At 35.6% G+C, this 22,454-nt stretch overlaps 1 protein-coding gene across 1 annotated transcript in view; it reads right to left on the bottom strand.

Moving 5' to 3' along the window:
* The window catches only part of LOC150106699 (sister chromatid cohesion protein PDS5 homolog A-like), a 670,786-nt gene that overhangs the window by 202,857 nt on the left and 445,475 nt on the right, over positions 1 to 22,454 (bottom strand). Inside the window, exons 24-25 of the mRNA XM_090393290.1 lie at positions 7,616 to 7,820; positions 2,153 to 2,267 (exon numbers count right to left, since the gene is read on the bottom strand). Of these exons, the coding sequence (XP_090249416.1) occupies positions 2,153 to 2,267; positions 7,616 to 7,820 (320 nt within the window). The remainder of the gene's footprint in view (positions 1 to 2,152; positions 2,268 to 7,615; positions 7,821 to 22,454) is intronic.

Raw genomic sequence — 22,454 nt, 5'->3', positions numbered from 1 at the left:
ATTTGAATTGTTTCTAATTCTAGTGATTTAGATGAGTGTTCTATGCTTATGACTGCTATAATGTGTGTTATGAAGATGCTAGGTAGAAAACAGTGAAGTATTAGTAAATTCAATGAATAAATTAATGTTTTTTTCCTCTTTTAGTGTTTTTTATACTGTGAAGCACTATTATGAATGAACTTTTCAATGCTCTCAGAGCTAGTTCCTCATCCCTGACTCTCTTCCCCCCTCCCTGTCAGATGATATTTTATCATCTACAGCCATTTTGTTGCACAATTGTCCTTTTGCATATAATGAATGATTCATTCTAAAGAAACATGATAGTATAAATTGTAACAATATAACAACTGATTCGCCGAGATATCTATTCATGCAACTGACCCATTTTAAACAAATACAGTATGATAAATAAATTTCCTACTTATGCAACAATGTAGTATTTCTATGTATTTATGTCCCATTGTGAATAAATAGCATATATACTATCAATTTTTCATCCCATTCTTCTATCCTCCTGTTTTCAACTTTTGAATTAGAGTAAAAACACAAGAAAGCAATAATGGTAATAATGTCCCATGTAGCAGTGAGTTTGAGAGTATGTGGTGTGGAGTGTAGGCTAACAGGACATTACGACAAATCTTGATATCTAAGGATAAGCAAGTCATTCTGTCTCTTTACAAGGCCTTGATAAGACCACATCTGGACTGCTGTGTGCAGACTTGGTCTCCTGAGTATGGAGGGAATAAAATAGCTGTAAAAATGGTGCAAAGAAGAGTTACAAAGATTATCTCGGGATTATGAAATGTAGATTATGCAGACAGACTGAGAGTATGTGAACTACAGACTCTGATTAATAGGAGAAAGAGGGGGTGATATGATAGAGGTCGACAAACTTCTGAATGGGCATTATAGGATAATGAAATTTTCATTATATGGAAGGTTGGAAGAGAACAAGGGGGGGTCATCCATGGAAGTTAAGCTTGTATGCAGTTAAGAAAGGGATAAGACAGATTTTTTTCTCACAAAGCAATGAGCAAGCTGAACAGTTTGCCTCCTGAAGTAGTGAGTGCATTTAGTGTAAATGAGCAAAAGAAGGTATGACAGTTAGTTTGGATGATGTAAATCTCTCTCAATGAGTCCTTGATTCCCTGGAGGTCTTCAATAATAATAATTTACTACATTTACTCATAAAAGCTACATTTTGCAATCCTTAACTTCCTGCATTGTATTTTCTCTTAACTATAAATGTTATGATTGTGCAGCAACAAGCGATGATAGTCGTTTATGAAAATTTCAGTAACCACTTTTTAGATGCATTCTGCACAGTGCATCTAACAAAGCATACTGCCTCTCCATGAGTTATTCCTCAACTCTGGCTGGATGCATTTACTGAAATTCAGAACTCGGATCTTATGAAAACTGTTCAGTCAGCTTGATTTTTGGTTCAACTGAACCACCTGCAGAGACAAAAGTTTTCAATAAAACCAAAAAGAAAGCAAAGAAAGTGATAACTTCAATGAAGTTCTGAGAAAAGTGAGTTACTTTAGGAAGTGTTTAATAAATTCTGAAGTTTTTCAAAAATGAACTTATTTATCCATCTTTCACAAATTACAGATGGATAAATAAGGTGAAGAAATAAGATAGTAATGCTAGGAACCTTGTCAAAGAACAGGCTGTGTCCCAACAATTTTTCCCTGTAATGAGAACACATCTCTATGTTTGTCCCCCCCCCCCCCAGCCAGTCAACTACCAAAGTGGTAGTCGACAAAGCTTAAATCATGGTCTTTTTGAGTAAAAAGATCCTGAAGTTATGCCATTCTACCCACTCACTTATCACAAATTCCTGATATAACCTGAATGGGTGTGCAATATATTACAATATTAAAATAGTACTATGTAATTTAGTTTACATTATTACGTATCTGATCGAGTGTTTTCTTCAAAATTAATTGGTTCCTAATATTGATGAATAAAACTTTAGTAGGGCCATCAGAATGAACATATTGAAGTTATCAGTAAAATAAACATCAATGCTGCTATTTAGAAATAAATAGCAGCATTGATAATTTCATTTAGGTTAAAAACAATCCATTTGTGGATGGCTCGTTTGAATTCCTGAACATTTACTAATGATCAGCAATGAAATACTTACTCTTTTAACTTTATAAGGGTAGGAACATCATCATATTTCTTATATGCAGGATCATGAGCAAGCAGATGAATAGCATAGGGTAAAACATAATCAGGTAGAAAGGAGAGTAATTTTGCTGAAAGTAAATAGAAAATTTTAAATAAAAAGAAATGTAAACCTTTACATATGAATACATTATCTTTTTTTCCTGCAACATAATTATACACAAAATAGTAAGCATTATCTTTTTTTTCCTTTGATATAATGAATTTAACAAAGTTATATATTTATTATCAGAGAAAGGGAAAGCAGTTCATAATTAAAAATCGACGTGAATTGCATTCAGAAGTATTCACTTATCATAATTCATAGTCAGAATTAGACAAAAAAAGTTCTCCACCTGAAAGAGAAGATTGAGTATAATAAAGACAAAACAATAACCTACAGTAAAAAACTTGTAGGTAAGTAATACTGGAATAGTTTGTTATAGTGAACTATTTGGTATAATGAATTTTCTTCAGAAGAGCAAGTTGCCTATTAAAAAAGAACCTGTCACTATATATGGATTAACAGATGGAAAACATTTAAAATTTTTTATTCTTTTTGCATGACAAAAATGCATACAAGGCATTTGTCACACTTCTTTTCCTTTCTCTGAGGTTTTATCATTCTGTTTCACTAATTCAGTATGATGGAATGATTATATTTGTTATATACAGCATTTCATAAAGAAAACATTCCATATTTTTTTTTAATGTGTGTGTATGTGTCAGGCAATAACAATCAAGGAAAAGAAGGAGTAGCTATAGTATTCAACGCTAAATAAGAGTTAATCTTCTTGAATGGCAGGCAATATCAAGTAGTGATGTGGGAAATTATCAGAATGGGGAACTAGACAATGAGGCTTATTTGTGCCTATGGTCGCACAGAAGGTTCTACTAAGGTAGAAGTGGAGGAATTTTTTGAGGCTTTAGAGAAAGCAACTGACATAATGAAAAAAGAAAAGTTGGTCATTGTTGGGGATCTAAATAGCAGATTAGGAAACGATTGTCAGACATACGAAAATATTTTGGGAAAATTTGGAGAAAAGCTAATAATAATGGTAAATACCTGTTGGATTTCTGCTCAGGACATGGACTGATTATTACTAACACAATGTTTCAACATAAAAATGTGCATAAAATTCACATGGAGAGAAGAGGCAAGGAACAAGAAAAGTCTCATTGACTATGTTATTGTTGATAATGATGATTTCTCACTGGTGCAAGACACTAGGGTGCACAAAGGATTTGATATTGGAAGTGATCACCATGATTCATTTCCAACTCTCATTCCTCTTCTTTTTTTGCTACATCTATTAACTCTTTCATATCTTCCTTCATACCAGAACTTCATCCTAATTATTATTATTATTATTATTATTATTCAGGCCTCCAAGGAGTCAAAAGACTCATCGAGGGAGGTTCTTCCTAAGACATAAAGTCTGTCAAGACTCACTGAGGGGAGGTCCCCCCCCTGAGAAACACAAAGTCTATCATACCACTCTTTAAACTCACTGACCGTTCTCGCTCCCACCACTCCATCAGGCAATGCATTCCACGGCTCAACCACCCTCCACACAAAGAAACCACTCCTTACCCTCTTGCTCACAGTTTCCTTTCGTAACTTCCAGGGATGGCCTCTTGTCATCACTCCTTCCCGCTGATCAACCAAGCGAAAGAACTCCCCAGTTTCAACCCTGTAACCACCTCTCAACAGTTTAAAAGTCTCAATCATATCACCTCTCCTTCTTCTATCCACCAAACTCTGCAGTCCACATTCTCTCAGCTGATCCTCATAACTATCCTTGTACAGTCCTGAAACCATCTTTGTCATCCGTCTTTGTATCCTTTCCACAGTTAATTTATCCCCTTCAAATCCTGGGGACCAAATCTGAGAACAATAGTCCAAGTGTGGTCTGATCAGAGACTTATACAATGGAATGATAACCCTCTTATCTCTGCAGGTCAGTGTCCTTCTCATAATAGCAGCAATCCTCTGTGTTACCTTCACCACCTTTGCAATATGTTCCCTAAACTTCAGGTTTCTATCAATCATCAACCCCAGATCTCTTGTCTCCCCTACTTCCTCCAGTATAACTCCTCTCATAGAGTATGCAGCATCCCATCGATGTTTCCCAAACCTCAAGACCTTACATTTTGCTGCATTCAACTGACACCCCCATTCATTTGCCCATCTATCTAGCTTATTTAAATCCTCTTGCAGGGCTACCACATCTGCACTATTACTAATAATCCTTCCCAGCTTCGCATCATCTGCAAACAACTGAATATCCCCCTGCAATCCACTGGCTATGTCATTGATATAAAGGTTAAACAATATAGGTCCTAGTACTGAGCCCTGTGGGACCCCACTTGTAACCCTCTGCCTCCTGGAAACTGCTCCACCATACACAACTCTCTGATACCTATCAGACAGCCAATCCTGAATCCAGTTGACCAATCTGACATCTAGACCCATGTGCTGCAACTTAAATATCAGCTTATCATGTGGCACCCTGTCAAATGCCTTCGCCAAGTCTAAGAAAATTGCAGTATATGCCTTTCCCTCATCTAACGTTCTTGTAACTTTATTATAAAAGGCTAGCATATTGCTAAAACAAGAGCGTCCTTTCACAAATCCATGTTAATTCTCACAGATAACATTACCCTCATCTGCCCAATGCTGCACACGGTCCCTCACTACTTTCTCGAAGATCTTAACAACTACTGATGACACACAGACTGGCCTATAATTAGACACTTCCAGTCTGTTACCACCCTTATGCAATGGCACTATCTTACCTTCCTTCCATTCCCTGGGCACCTTTGCCAAAGCCAGACTTTCGTTGAAAAGCCACGTTAAAGGTACTGTCAATTCCCTAGCACATTCTCTCAAAACTCGTGGCGAAATATCATCCAGTCCCACAGCTTTACTGACATCCAGAGTACTCAGTATCTGAAACACACTCTCCTCCTGTACCTCCAGACCTCGTACCAGTCCTATCCCTCTAGCATTAAAACTGACTCCTCTAGGATGAAATACTCCAATAAAGTGTTCATTGAACAATTCCACTATGTCCTCTGCATCAGTCACTCTATTCCCATTTTTATCCCACAATATCATTCTTCCACAGTCATTTCTCCTCCTACTGGCCACATAGCTAAAAAATTCCCTAGGATTTTCTTTGGATCTTAGGGCCAATCTCCTCTCATATTCCAGTTTCGCTTTCCTTACCACACTAGTCACTCTTCTGGCCTGTGTCTTATATTCCTCATGCATCTCTTCACCTATCTCCTTATATCTCTTCCATAGCCTCTTTTTCGCATGCAATTCCTGTTTAATATTGTTTGTCATCCACTTTACTCCAAATTGCGTCCTCTTCTTCACTCGTGGTATACAACTTACTATTGCTGATAACAAATATTCTTTCACAATTTCCCACGCACTGGTGATATCCCGGCCTTCCAATTCCTCCCTCCATGAAACTTCCCGAAGTTGACGTCTAAGACTATTATAATCACCTGCCTTATAAGTTCCCGTCTCTTTGATACTCCTGCATGTCTATTCATTTTCCAAGTCAACACCATATGGTCACTCTCTCCAACTGGTGGGAGAGACGTCAACTCAGTTATTATCAACTCTTCTGATGCTATAACCAAATCCAAAATTTTTGAACCTCTTGTTCCCTCTGTTACATGTTGCCTAAGACATTTGCCCCTCAAGAATTCTAGAAATTCCATTCCCCTATTGCTACATGCATCTTCCTCTCTCCAATTTATACTACTGAAGTTAAAATCTCCCATAACAATCATTCTTCTTGCACTTGCCAAACTTAGCTGTCTAAACATCTCCTGGTCCCCATCCTCTGTGCTCCTGGGTCTGTAGCAACACCCCACTAAATATCCTGTCTTGCCTACCTCTACCTCACACCATACGCTCTCAAAATCATTTGTCTCACTTCCTTCCAAATTCTCCACTCTTAGAGGACATAGGTCATCACTTATCATAAGCAGTACCCCACCACCACGCTTTCCCCTCCTGTCCTGACGAAAAATGCTATACCCAGCGACTTCTATTCCTGTTGTTATATCCCCTTCTGTCAACCACGTCTCAGTGATCGCAATAATTTTTGGCCAGGCTGATGCTATCTGCGCCACCAATTCCTCTCCCTTATTCCGGATACTCCTGGCATTAGTATACAGCATATAAATGCCATTGTTTCTATACCCAACTTTTTAATATCCCCACTTTCATCAATCTTCATATCTTGAAAGCACAAATTCATCAAGATCTCATCAAATACTCCTCTTATCATGTAATCTCCCCAGAAAATTTCCTAATTAATCTCCCTTTTTCACTTAGTTAAGCACTCCTTTATCTTCCCTTGTTCCCACTTCTTTCTTGTTCTTCTCAGCAGTACTACTCAGCACATGTCTGTGCAATTATTTGAGATCATTTCACCTTGTGAAGAAATGTAAGCTCCCATTTGCTGATCACTCACATTTGTGAGTGATCAGCAATTTGTGCAACTATTCTCCATTATGTCTACCACTTTACTCTTTACATATCACCCACACTTCTGGACTTGTTTTCAATGGACTTCCTGCACACATGACACTTGCTTTCAAAACTACAATCCATCCACCCTTGTTAGTGAGTACATTATGCAGATACATCATACAAAATCCCTAAGTTAAACATTTTGAAAAAAGATGACTTGGACAGCACTGTTCTAGTATGCACTTGTGCCATGCTGCACTACAAAATGTACAATACAATAAGAAGTATTTAAATCCATAACTAACTAAATCTAACTGAATTTACATCTAATATAAGTTATAACTAATATTGCTTATTTGATTAAAAATATATATATGTATTTGCAGAGCACTCTAATTAAGAGCTTTTCTTAATAACAATAAACATAATTTTCTTATGTTTTGCAAAATGCAAAATATAAGAATAAGAAACCAACTGAATAACTTATATATATATATATATATATATATATATACGAAACTGTGCATCAAAAAGCATATTTTTAAACCAAAAAAACATCAAGAACACTCAGTAAGCAATGGAAAGTGACGATCAATGAGATACATGATTTGTGTTTGCATTTATCATTGAAAAATATCTATTAAAAACAGAAATTATAAAACTTTTTTTTAAATAAAAATCTTTTATTCTGGGGGGAAAAGGCACTATTTATATAAAATATTAGGGTGATATGTGAAGTCTATAACAGGTACTGCCCACAAACAAAAAAATAAATGTAGTATTTCCAATGTTATGTGCAAAATGTTCTTCCAAAATTAAAATGTTATGTACAGACTGTAATAGGTAAATGAGGTGTTATTTTGTTTTGTTTTAAGAAGCTATTTAATCTTCTTTATTCCCCCACCCCAATAGTTTGTAAATGTGATAGTTAAAAATACTCACCTGTGCTAACTGGATGCTGCTTCAAATATTCTCTTCTTTTGTTTATGTTAGCAAGTAAAAACTGTTTAAACAGATTCTTCAGCTCACGAGTTTTTTCAAGACCTCCCAGTGAAAATATTGCCACAAAATCCAAAGGAAGACGCAGAGACATCAGACCTTTGTGCAGCTTTTGAGAAAACCTTTCTCTTACATGATAACATTCATCCTTTATTGGTAAAGAAAAGCCTGATGAGCAACAGACAATAACTACATGGTAGAATCAATAATGTTTTTAATAATAATATTAAAGAAAGAATAATAAAACTCTAGAAATAATTTCAAGTCAATCATGTTTGATACACACTGCTCTAACAGATAATTAGAAAATGCAAGTAATATTTTATTTTGAGAATTTTAACACCTTCCCAGTCCTCAATCTATATATATTATACCGTAAAACTATTTGAATATTCCTTTGAAAACAGTTAAAAATTCAAAAGTGAGTTTTTTTTTTTTTTACTCTCTGACACACAGACAAAGGGGAAAGGACTTGCCAAATCAAATAATACTCTCACATCTCTTTTCTTCAAGGAGTGCAACAGTAATCATTGTAACAAATTGCAGTTGTTTGAAATACAAAACTAACTAGTAATTGGTTTTTATCATGATAAATTATATAACTTCAACTTAATAAATCAAAATTAATCACCCGATGTTTCAACTATTGTCATCATCTGGAGTATACAAAGAACCAAGTTACATTACAATACACATAGTAAGTTAAAGTCACATGTAGTCAATTGATGGCCTGACCTATGGTGGAAAAAGAAAAAAACCTCTACTAAATCAAGAGAGTCCTATTATTCTAGAGTCTTCTTATCTGTTAATTACTAATATAAAATAACAAAAGTTAGGCTAAAGATTACTCAAGGATTAAATTAAAAAACAGCATTAATTGTGGCCATTATATGAAATAAAAACTGAAATTACTTCCTGAAGTGAGGTCACCTGGAGAGTTTCTAGTTAATAAATCCTTTATTAACTAGAATGCTAAGTATTCTAGTTAATAAAGTGGATGTTATATACTAGATTGAAATTGAGGATAAATTTCTTCCAATTAATATAGCTGATAAAATCTGTTCAGAAACTCTTAATATTTTGAATAATAAAAGCATCATCATCAAATTCCTGACAGGTATCTTCAAGGGATGTACAGGATTTTATGATAGTACTACCTAATGAACTAACATCATTACTAACTTCTTATCAACAATTTTACTTCAAATCAATCTGTTATCTGTCAAGATTCCAACATTATCAGATCTCATATTTCAGTCTTCTTCTGGGTCATTTTCCTACCAACCTGGCAAAGAACACTTATTTTGCTAATCTTTCCTCTCCTATTCTGTTTAAGTGACCATATCCCTCTGGAATTACCTCAACTAACACATTCTTGAATGCTAACAATATCAAGGTCTTTCCTAATATCCTCATTTTTAATATGATATTGCCATTCATGTCATCTGTTCATGCCCTAATCTTTTTCAGGATTATCATATCACAGGTCTCCAGTCTTTGATCAAATGTTTTATTTCTAATCCAGCTCTCAAGTCCATAAGTTAAAATTGGTTTGAACACTATCTTGTAAGTTTTGTTTTGACTAATTTCTCTCTTCTTCCATATAAATTTATTCAGCTGACTTCCTACCATACTGGCATTGTTGATTCAATTGTCTATTTCTATATTTAAATTCCCATCTTCACTAAAATTTGTGCCTAAGTAGCTGAAATGTTTTACTTGTTCTATAGGTTCTCCATTCATGACGCAATTGATATTTTCAATATTTCTGCCTATTTGCATTGTCTTTGTCCTTTTATTGCTGATTTTCATACCAAATTTATTACAACAGTTATTCAATTTAGTCAGAGAATTTTGCAGCTTGTAAATAAATCCAAGCTTGCAGCTTGGATTTATTTAAAAGTATATCATCATCTGCATAAAGTAAAGACCTGAGATTAGCATCTCGAATTTTGATATCAGGTTTAATACCACTTTCCTTCATAATGTGATCCATATAGATAATGAATAACAAAGGGGGATAATGTACATCCATGTCTGACAACAGATTTAATATCAAACCACTTTCCTGTACTTCCTTCAATTCTAACTGTTGACTTACAACTCAAATCAAGACTAAGTATTGCTAGATATAATGCTCCATTGACACCATACAACTGCAGCCCTTTGAACAGCTTCTCTCTTGGCACCCTGTTATACACATCTTTCAGATCTGCAAAACGTAAATACAGATCTTTGTTATATTCCCACAATTATTCAACTATTTGTCATAAACTGAAAATTGGATCCTAAGAGCCTCTATTTGGCCTGAATCCAGCTTGTTCTTCACCAAGCTTTTCTTCCACAATTCTTCTCAACTGTTTCTCAAAGTATACTTGCATATTTAGTGTTGAATACTATAGCTACTTCTTTTCTATGATTGTTATTGCCTGAATGGAGTGCTTAAAGGTCAAAGTTGTATAACTGAGAGGAGACTTCCACATAGCCTTTTAAAGGAATGCAGAGAACCTACCAAGGCTTCTGACCTAATGTCCAATCCTCATCTTCTCATGGTGCGCCCTGTTAGGTATCTACCAGGATACTGAACAAATGAGGATTGACTGGTAATTTTGGATTTAGTCGACCAAATTGTGTTCTTATTGGCTTAAATCACAAATAAAACGATGGTAATACCAAAGAAATATGTAGCAATATCACAAAAACTGAACTAGCAGTGGTCAAGTAATTATAAGCTAATATAGATATTGTTATTATAAAGGCTGAAAAATGTAATGCTGTAGTTATTCTATAGAAATCAACTTAAAAAAATAATAAATAAATAAATCAGTTAACGCCTTTTATTCTCTAATAAGGAATAGGCGAGGCCTTTATACCCTATCTAGCTTTTGGAGACTGAGTGGACAGTTCAATCTCCACCAGTAGCCAATCAGAGATGGCTGGCACAAACAAGTGCTGCCATCTCTTGGTACCTAACCCTAACAGGATATGTTATTGTCTGAAATGTGAGTACTATGGTCGATTTTCTTGAGTTTACGGGATGAAAAATCCGAGTTTCTGGGAGGAAAAACCCGCTTGCCTGTGCCAGAGATCGACTAACTCTGGAACCGCTCGAAGATAGGCTTAGAAAAAGTTCCTCCAGTCGGCAACTAGACTTGAACCTAGGTCTAACGTCAAGCGGCAATTCCACTGAGACCTTTAGAAATCAACTTACCTTCATTAAATCAATCAATTAGTTTTTGACAACAATATTTATCAACTTATAATCCAAATAACAGGATTAAAAAGAAAACTATTATGTTACTTAAGATGTCACTTCCAGGGCTTTCAGACATTGTTAAAAAGCCATTACCACATTACACACACTCCTAGAATTTATGATGTTCCTGAAGTACACAAACATAATGTTCCACTCTGGCTAATAGTTGAAGGTATAGGCAGCCCTAATTATTACCTAACCAAGAAACTAGCATCAGCACTCAAGGAGTTTGCAAGTTACTCTCTTTGAATATACAAAACACACAACGCTTCAGAAATAAAATTAAAACCACAATGTTAGAAAAGATAATTAGTCAGTTTTGATGTTTTCTGCATTTCCACAAATGTCCCAATAATGACACAATTCTTCTCTTACAGAACAAATTTCAGACCCCACATTATGGATCTCTTTGCCCACATACTACATCTTGGTTATTTCATGTGGTAAAATAACTTTTACCTACAAAATGAGAGTATATCCATGGGATCACCACTATATTCTCCTATTGATAACTTTTATATGAACACTTCTGAGAAACATGCTCTAGATTCCTTTATTTTAAAACTTACATCTTGACAATGTTTTCGTTATCTGGTCACACAGCAGCCAAACTTTAAACTCCATCAGCCACATGAAACAAGAAACACAAAAGTACACAGCTTACCACTGAAACTGAAAGCTCAAACTCACTTCCTTTTCTGGAAACACCTGTCATGAATCTTTCCTCAGGTTGATCTTCCACTGTTTACCAAAAGTTCATATATACCAGCCAATACATAAAGGTAAACTATTACCATTACCCTTCCCAAAAACTTGAAGTCATTAATATCTTCAAAAACAGAGCTGCAACAATTTGTTATAATGAACAAGCTCTTAAGCAAGAATTAACAATCATTAGCAATATGTTCATAAACAATTGCTATACCAAAAATACCATCAATAAAATTCTTTGGAAAACTACAGCTATTCCATACATTAAAGGGATATCGAATAAAATAAATAGAATATTACATCATTAAAACCTTAATGCTAATTTTATAGTACCTATAAAATTAACTCCTCCAAGGATCTCCTGCCCCCCCCCCCCAGTCCACCCTGGGATATATCGAATCTAGTGCACCCATAACTTACTTTATACTAGTGAAACTGGAAGGGCAATTCCTATTCATCAAAAAGAACACAAACAGCACATCAAATGTAACAATTTTGGTAAATCAACCCCCACCCATGATGTTCTTGACATTCTACACCACCAAATTAAATGGAACAGAAATTGTTCCTCACATCTGACAAAAACTTGGTATGAATGAAAATTTAAGGAAGCCTGGAAATCAGGAAGTTTTTGAAAGGATCCAGAGGTGAGTGGTCTGTGAAATGCTCAATAAGAGAAAAGATTGAGGGAATATGGATTGCCAAAGTTGGTTGATAGGCCAAAAAAAAAAAAAAAAAAAAAAAAAAAAAGGAGGATATGATAGAAACATTGCAGCAGGGAAAATGCTTCAGTACTTGGCTAGCAGGAGCAGAACAAGAGGAGTCATCCCTGTAAGTTGGGTAAGAGTGTGGTTAGCAAGGGTGTGAGGACCTTATTTTTCACTTGGAGAGTGATGAACGAATGAATAGGTTGCCTGAGTCAATTGTAATTGCTTTGCCTGTTAATGGTTTCAAAGAGAAGTACGGCAGATACTGTGTTGATAGTTTGGGTCTCCCACAATGAGTCTTAAGACTTCATGGAGGTGCCCATGCAGTAATAATAATTATCTGATTTTGCCTTCCTCACTAGTCACTTATTCTGTGCTGTGCCTTGTATTGCTCATGAACATGTGACCAATTTTCTCCTTATATACCTACCATTACATTTTGTGGCCCATCAGTATATCCAATACAGAATTTTGTTTGTGTAAATTAGTATAAACTTAAATATTCTGTTTCAGATTATCAGTTTTCATGTTAATGTGTGTGTGTGTGTGTGTGTGTATCACGTGATTACCAACATATCCAATAAGGAATATAAAGCTCTGCAGGAAATAAGGAAGAACAAAGAAATAATAATCAAAGTCGCTAAAGGAAATGGCACCGTAGTACTCAACCAAACGGACTACACAGGTAAGCTTAAGGCTCTATTATTAGATCAGGCTACTTACCTCCCCATTGAATACAATCCCACCAACTCGCAAATTAGAAAACTCCACAGGCTCCTTAAGAAGGTCACTTCTTAGCCTGTAGAAGTTACTAACAAATTAAAACCATATAACTCTATACCCCCCCCCTGTATATATGAACTCCCAAAAATACATAAAGAAAATTTGCCATTACATCCCATGGTGCAGCGCTTCCCAAACTGTGGGCCGCGGCCCCCTTGGGGGCCGTGAAATAATGAAAACAAATTTAAAATGTTTTAAGACTAAGTAGATTTTTTTTTTATTTTAAAAGAAACGTATTTAACTTTTATTATTTATTATTTCTATTTTGTTATTTTTTATATTTTAATGGAAAAATTCACACATTGGTGTTGGTTCACAAACTTTGCTTTCTGCGTATTTCGGCGCTTAATGAATATTAGTAAATATTGCTTATTCATATGTTTCATTTCAAAGCAGTGGTTAATTGTATTTACTTCGAATACTCTACAAGGAAGCTCCAAATCTTCCTGTCCCTTTCATCACGCATTCGTAATCAGGCACTATTGATATTGACTTTATATACATATCAAAACTCGTTTTATATTATCACTGTCATCCGAGCTAGTTTTCTGTTACCAATAAAAGTTTCGCATATACTTCACACATGAAAAAAGCTTAAACAAGTTCATGTGGGGAGATAGTAACTCGCTTGCAGTGGTAAACAACACCCCTCCCTAACAGCCACTATACTGCAGAGGCAATAAAAACAAGTACTTTTATTATGCCAGTGAATAAGGTATCAGCAGTCTGTGTAATATATTTCTCAACAAATAGTGCAATTAGAGACAACTGGGATAAAAACACACTCATTAATGAATCACATGTCCCCTCATACAGAAACTATGCTGTATATATAGACTGAAACAAAACCATATGTTGCATGGGCAAACACAGTATCTAACTAAAAACTATTGTTATTAGATGTGTGCGAGTTCGATTTCCCAAGGCAGCAATAAAATTCAACCGAACGTGTTAAAATTGTAAACATGTTAAAATTCGTAAAAGTGTTAAAACTAAGTAATATATACATAATGAATGTTATGGCAGTTTCACATATGGAATTCGGTTGAAGAGAGTTAGCATTTCAACTCAATTGTCAGCTATGCTTTTATCTTTCGGTTGTGCGATCTTTTGTTAATACAGCACCAATCATATGCACGTTTTAATAACCTGCCTTTGCTGTCTGTTTCGCGTTAGGCTTTATTACCCTAAAGGGAGAAAAATCACAAAAAATAAAAATATTCCTGGTTTGGGGATTCCCTTATTCAGGTAATATTCACTAATTTCATGTTATCAGTCTGTGGTGTACCAGTATCGGTAAGTGGTGATATTATTTGATCTATTCTACATTAAAAAATTTAACCCTGAGATGGATAAGTGGCTGATAAAAAATTAAAAAAAAATCCTGCGAACATTCAGAAGAAGCAGAAACAGACTCAAAAAAAAGACAGTATTTCATATTTTACCAGAACAGCCTGCATCGTCCTCAGAACCAAACAGTAAGAGGCAAAAAATGTAATATATGCATTTGATTTTTGCAATATTCGCTGTGTATGTTTTGTATTGAACATAAATACAATAAATATTATAATAATATATCTCTCTATTATGATTTTTTTTTCGAGGGGGGGGGGGGCGTGAAATATTTTAATTTTTGCAAAGGGGGCCCTGACATCCAGAAGTTTGGGAAGCACTGCCATAGTGGATGGCATTGCTTCCCCCACATACAAATTAGCTAAACATTTGGGCAAAGCGCTCGCACACTATACTGGCAACACACCATCACACATAAAAAAACTCAGCCCACTTCAAAGCCAGTATAGAAAACCTTATATTCCAACATACTGACATAATGGTGAGTTTTGACATCTCCTCCTTATTCACAAATGTCCCACTCAAAGAAACCTTAGAGTTAACCCAAGCTAAATTTGCTCCCGATATCTCAGCGCTATTTCAGTTCACAATGAACTCGGGCTATTTCGTTTGGCAGGGAAAATTCTACAAACAAATAGAGGGGACAGCCATGGGTTCACCACTTTCTCCACCCTTGGCCAACTTCTTTATGGAGACCTTTGAAGAGAAAGCCTTAAACTCTGTCCCACAAAAACCAACCATATGGCTTTGCTACGTAGATGTGTTCGCTATTTGGCCACATGACTCTGATACACTCCTCTCCTTCTTAACACACTTAAACAACCAACACTCTAGAATGAAGTTCACCCTGGAAAAAGAGGAAAACAACAACCTCCCTTTCCTAGACACACTAGTCACCTGCCAGCCTGATGGAACCTTGGTTTTCTCAGTTTATAGAAAATCCACCCATATAGGCAGATACATTCCCCAACAATCCCACCATCCCCCTCACAACAATATGGAGTTGTAAAACACTATACAACAGGGCTAAACTAATCTCTTCAAATGACTATGCCCTAACCAATGGAAATATATTAAAAGTTTATTTTAATGTATATTCTATTGTATGTCGTAATTTCCTTAAGTTACTTATTAAGCATGTATAACCAACGTCTAAGCCTTTCTATGAGAATTAGTTACTATGCAATAAATATTTGAAAATGCTTAGTTCATTCTGAAACAAGCTACACTATCTACCAATAATTGTCCAGACATGTTAGCAAATCTTGATAGTCACATGGGTCTGTTCCATAAAAACTCCAGTGTAGGCGGCACCGGATTATCCTGAATATCAAGGTGCTGAACTGCATTCATGGAACCATGGACTACGACCAGTGGTCCCACTTCATGCCAACTGAATGCACCCTAAAACCATTAATCCACCATGAAACGTTAATGTGGGAACAACACATTGTGGTAACAAGCGTGCACCGGGTTGCCTCCACACCCTGCCAAGGAAACAGGAGAAACCTGGATTCATTGCTCCAGAGTACTGTTTTCCACTGGCCAATTGTTCAGTTCACGTGCTCCTTGCACCAGGCCAGATGAGCCGTCTTGTTCATTGTTGTAATGTTTGGCTTGTGTGTGCCACTGCTCTTCTGTGGAAATTCAGTAAAGAGAGTTCTTTACATACAGTATTAATGCTCACTGGCACTCTGGAACTCATCACAGATGGTCTGTGCTGATTGTAGCTGGTTTTTGCATGCCACCCGTTTAACACCCTCCTGGTCCCTGTCAGTCACTTTCAGCAGCCATCCTGGTTGTTTTCCTGTACTAGTGATGTTAGAATGTCTCCATTTGTTGATCACATTGCCAACCGTTGATTTTGGATGCTCCAGTTGAGTCGCAATGACGTGTGGACATGCCACCAATGTGATAGCCCACGACACGTCATGTTGCCATACAACTGTATTCAACTGCTATGATGAAATACTGCTTCCTACTCTCTGTACACTGGTTTTTATGTTATTAACAAACCTGGAATGTCCCATAATTTCAAATAATGGGGGGTGTCCAGACAATTATTGGTATATAGTATATATTCCAAAGCATTACTTTTGTTGTGGTGAGGGTTATCTATGAAAGATGTCCCAACTTTTAAGTGTTCCTGCCTAGATTCAGAATTGCACCCCCACCCTATAAGAAAGGAAAGAAACCTTTGGAATTTCTGAACTACAACTGTGGTATCATGTAATATACACTATATACTTTGATTCACTGCTTAGAATAAAGATTACTGTTGTAGAATTAAATCTGGATAGGAAAGAGAGAATATGTTCCAGTTAGTACAGTTTATTTTACTAACAATTCCTACATGAGAACTAGTTCAACCTGTAGTATATTATTACTGTGGATGGGCAAAAAATTGAGTTAAAAGTAGAAATTTACAAATAAATCTAAAAACATGCAGGTTGTACTCTTCTGGAAATATATAAGAGGAAAGACTGTTTCAAAAGACAGCAATAGAAGGAATGAATGACTGAAGAAAGGGGAAAAGAGATATTCTGTGAGGCTAGAATTGAAAAGTGAAGGAGTTTTGAAAAGATGCCGCATATTTTAATGGATTTAGAGGAGAGTGCGAGAATTATCAATGACAATTCTGACACTGGCTGTGGGAATATTTGTAGAAGCTGAATGCCTGCATGAAAGAGAATGAACAGGTGAGTGATAGATCACTGATCAATCTAATTGCTTTCTTCTGAACTAAGTCAAGTATTTTTAGGGAACTCTCCTAAGTGTAAGAAGTAGTCAACGATTGAATGGATTTGTGATTTGTAATGTTAACAGCTGATCAGAGGTTATTGTAATGCTTTGAATGAAAGAGAAAACCTAATTTCCTGAATGCTGATAAAGCAATATATATGTTAAGAAAGATTATAGGAAAGCATTACCTCAAGAAATTCACCTACTTTGTAGATATTGGAATTAAATAGTTAGTTTTTGTGAAAAATAAAACAGGACTGAATTTGGTTAATACTGAGATTAACAAAGTTATCAGAATCAGAATTTAGTACTGTTGATATTTAGAAAGTTGTGCTAATTTGTGTAATGCAATGTTTGTCATGACAATGAGGAATGCTGTGCATCAGTTATCACAAAAACTATGGACTGGATTTGTAGTGAGCTGCAGAACGTCACTGATATACAGAAGGAAGCAGTTAGGTGAAAGAACTGGGAACTTGTGGAAACCCCAGCATTAGCAGCAAAATGCAAAGATAAAAATCTATTAACTATCACATACAATGTGCAACCAAAGGAGAGAAAGCTAAAGTGTAGAGTCAGAAGACAGACCATATGAAGGGAGCTTACGTGATATGCCTCAGTAATACAGTAGAAAAAATGTCAAGCATAACCACTTAAGACTTCCCAAACGTCTGTAGCATCCATCCAAATTTGGGTGACAGAATTAATACAGGTCATTCTTTATTAGTTTATACAGCAGAAGGTAAAGAATAATTTTTTTCTACTCTATTATTGAAGGAACAGACATGTGAGAAACTGGACAGTAATTTAACAGTCAAGATCTGTTATGTTTCTTAGAAATTGAGTGAATCTGACTAATTTCCAAGTTACAAAATATATTCCAATAGAAAAGAAGAGAATAATAAGGCAAAACAGAACATAAGTCAACTCTGCAGCACTAACTTTCAGATTAATTGGAGAAATGTTCCAATCAGAAGCATTTCTCCAATTAATCAGGACCACAGAACATTCTAGTATTCAGATTCTCGTAGACAGGCTTATACGTTGGTTATGCATTTCTAAATAACTTAGGGAATTGAAACAACGTAGTTCCGAATATAAATTAAATTATATTTTAATAGATATTTCCGATATTTCGGCAATGTCACATTGCCATTTTCTAAAGGAACTTACAAAAAGGCAGGTGCACTCAGGCAATAACAATACAGTAACTGAGAATGAAGATTTGAAGCTATCGTTCTCCTAGAAGTCCTGATGGTGCCCTCTGGAGGGCTAAGTAGGCGTTCTTGGCTGTTGGGCTGAAGGTCTGCTGATGTATGCCTCCCAAATTTGGGGGGAGTCGCATACAACCAAATTTGTTGAGGTTTGGAGAGTTTCTTAGGGCAGAGGCTGATTCCATAAATAATCTTTCGAATTTATATTTGCTCCGGTGTATTATTGTTGCTTTCTTCCACCATATTCTGTGGCGAGTATCCAGAGCATGGTCTGCAAGACCAGAATGGCTATACTTGTAAAACCGGATGTAGTCCTTGTGTTCAGAAATTCTGATATTCGCTGTCCTGCCTGTTTGCCATCTACCAAAGACCAACCACTTCCCCTAGACCTACCTGGTGTATACCAGGTCCCTTGCAGTTGTAAACTGTCGTACTTTGGCCAAACAGGCAGGACAGCAAATATCAGAATTTCTGAACACAAGGACTACATCCGGTTTTACAAGTATAGCCATTCTGGTCTTGCAGACCATGCTCTGGATACTCGCCACAGAATACGGTGGAAGAAAGCAACAATAATACACCGGAGCAAATATAAATTCGAAAGATTATTTATGGAATCAGCCTCTGCCCTAAGAAACTCTCCAAACCTCAACAAATTCGGTTGTATGCGACTGCCCCAAATTTGGGAGGCATACATCAGCAGACCTTCAGCCTGACGGCCAAGAACGCCTACTTAGCCCTCCAGAGGGCACCATCAGGACTTCTAGGAGAAGTCCTGATGGATAGCTTCGGATATTCATTCGGATAGCTTCAAATCTTCATTCTCAGTTACTGTATTGTTATTGCCTGAGTGCACCTGCCTTTTTGTAAGTTCCTTTAGAAAATGGCAATGTGACATTGCGAAATATCGGAAATATCTATTAAAATATAATTTAATTTATATTCGGATCTACGTTGTTTCAATTCCCTAAGTTATTTAGAAAAGTATTCAGATTGGATAAAATTCTCCCAGTCTCTCTCTGATATAAAATGAAACGAGAAATTGAATTTGGAATGTTTGAAAGGGTTAAATGATCATGTCCGGAGAGTTCATCGTGGGAAAATTGATGGCTGGCAACTAATCACGAGGAAAATTCATAGCGGAGAAAATTAATCGCACAAAAATTCATCACGGATATATATGAAAAAAAAAAATTATTTTAAAAATATTTTTTAAAAAAATTAATTTAAAGAATTAAGAAATATTTTATATTATTTAATATTTCGATTATATTTAGCTTTTTAAAAACTTTTATTCAATATAAAGTTATTCATCGCAGATATATGTAAAAAAAAAAAATTAAATATTTCCCATATAAGAAATGTTTTAAAAAAATTAAGAAATAACTAGTCTGGTTGGCTGAGTGGATAGCGTATACGGTCTCCAACCAAAAGACCACAGGTTGGAATCCTACCGTTGGCATGGAGGTTGCGATTGCCTGTAAAAATACTAGTGGTGGTGGCCGGTAGATGGAGTTTGTGTAGTTGCGATTAGTTGTAGTTGATGGATTGAATAGTGGAGACAGAGTTGTGGAGTAGGTATCCTCCCTTGGTGAGTCTTTGGACTCCCTGGATGTATTACGTAATAATAATAATAATGTATCATTCTGGCTGGATGTCTGAGTGCGCAGAAATATAATATAAGCGGTTTGCAGAATAAATATGATGCCCTTTTTCCCTATATCCATTTCAGTTTTATAAATATTAATATTCCATCAGCAGAACCTGTAGTATTTAAGAAAAAATATTTACAATTTTTTAAGATGAAACAGAAATTAGGAAACTCAATAATCAATAAAATATTACTTTCATTGCATAAGAATTAAAATATGAAAATCTAATTAAAATCTAAACAAATAATACATAAATACATAAAAAAACTATATTTTGTGAAATTTATCTTGCACTGCATGTACTTTTCATATATTGGTATCAATGTAATATCATTTCAATTTTCTAGTGAATAACGCTTTCAGCAAATTTTCCCTGCGATAATTTGTCCTCTCGATGAATTTTCTCATTGAGAATTGTCGAAAATGAAGGTGAAGCATTCCCATAAATTTTTTATGAACTTCGAATGAATTTCTTTTGGCATTAAACCTTCTTTTACAAAGAATTTTATAACCACACGATACTAAATTTTATTCATTTCAAGGGATACAGACAACACTTTTGCTTCAGACAGCTGTAAAACAAACTACTTGATAGAATAACTTGCAATTTCACATGGATGCTTATGACAGATATACCAACTTAGAAAAAAAAAATCTTGCCGATAGTGTTGCCATCTATGGTCGAGGCCAAGAACCTTTCATACCATCCACGTAAATTCTGATTCCTGTCCTCGATTCTCCTAGAAGTGTGGTGTGAGTTGTACAAATCTTTGATAATACTTCATTCTTCTTGTACAACCATGGCACACTTCTTGGAGATTCAAGAAAGATCAGAATCTAACATAACATGGTTAATGAATGTTGCTATACCACTAAGGGTTGTAATGATGATGTATTTAGCGCAAATGTTTGGAATGAAAAAACTGCAAACAGTAATCCAATTAAAAAAATGAAGCAGAAATGAAGTGAAGCACAGAAATCATAAAAATAATCTCTGGTTGGCATTCTTATAATGTCAGTAATTATATGAGTTCTGCTCCATGGGAAAAGAAATCTGTACACTGGTCTGAATTGCCAGGAGAGCAAACAACATTCATAGTGTATATCTAGAATAGTCACTGGAGATGGAGAGTAGGTAGGATATCTGGTAGGCATATAAACATTTTTGATATCAGTTACATCATAACTGATCCCAAAACAGATTTTGGGATCAGTTATGATGGTGAATGCCTTGGAATCTCTACCTGTTGGATCAATACAGTTGGAAAGATAACTATTGGATTTAAAACATGAAAATTTGAAAGACAGCTGACTTCATTATTAGGAAAATTGTGCTGCTGAATATCAACATTTAAAGAAAGGAAATCAAAAATTTCAGAATGGCCAATGGCATTATGTGAGTGACAGAGATAGCAAATGAATTTGATAGAATGAGGCTGAGAGATTTTTAGTCAAAGAAGATTCTAATTTGGAAATTCTTTTGATATGGTATATATTACAGCTAATATACAGATGCATTCTGATATTGTGTATCAGAATGAACATATGTATCTATGAACGTTGTTGAATTTCTTCATATAACTTTTTCTTCATGTAGTCTATTTTTTTTATTTTATTTTGCTTGACTTCTTCATGTTTGTTTAAGTTTAATTTAAATTCGAAAGAACATGGAATATAAAGTAAGAGATTGTATGCTATGCCTTAAACATGCAGAACTTCAATTAGCAATTGACCTCAGCAATGCTCTCCTCCTCCAACATATCACTATTTGACCATCTTTTATTCTGCTGGGCACACCTGGTAGAATAAGGGCAGCAAGATTATTTGACAGCTGACTTCGAATCATTCTAGGGAACTACCGCAGTATACTCGACCAAGCCTATTTAGCAGCCACTCTGCAGAACTGCCATTTTAAAGTCATGCACAAGGAAAGAAGCATTTTACATGGTTCACTTTTGTAAAAGTATATACATCACTGATAAATCTTTGCTCATGTATATGTTATTGTCTACTTATATCAGAAGAATAAAGAACAGAAAGTTAGATTAATAATATACATATTCTAGTAAATGCATATGAAAGAAGGCATTGCTTCCAGTGATTAAGAGGGAGAGGTTATTTTTGTTAAGCAAGTGCTCCTGATGACCACATTCATGACAGTGTTATCCCCTCCGTGTCATCAGTGTGAAATGTGGCCATTTAAATCTCCCAGGGTGACCTTGAGTTCATCCTGAGAGATGTGTGTTGCAGAGTAGCTAACATGGTATTATAAGAAGCACTTGTTGGAATAGCATAGCTGTCATTTAGATGGGGATTCCTTCCATAGACAGGAGGGAAACCTCCATCCTTACAAATGATGGTGAA

The sequence above is a fragment of the Typopeltis vanoorti genome, chromosome 5 (assembly GCF_054136105.1).
Source record: "Typopeltis vanoorti isolate ZY-2024b chromosome 5, IOZ_Tvanoo_1.0, whole genome shotgun sequence".
NCBI lineage: Eukaryota > Metazoa > Arthropoda > Arachnida > Uropygi > Thelyphonidae > Typopeltis > Typopeltis vanoorti.
Note: the sequence above shows the minus strand (reverse complement) of the source record. Positions and strands in the feature narration are given on the sequence as shown.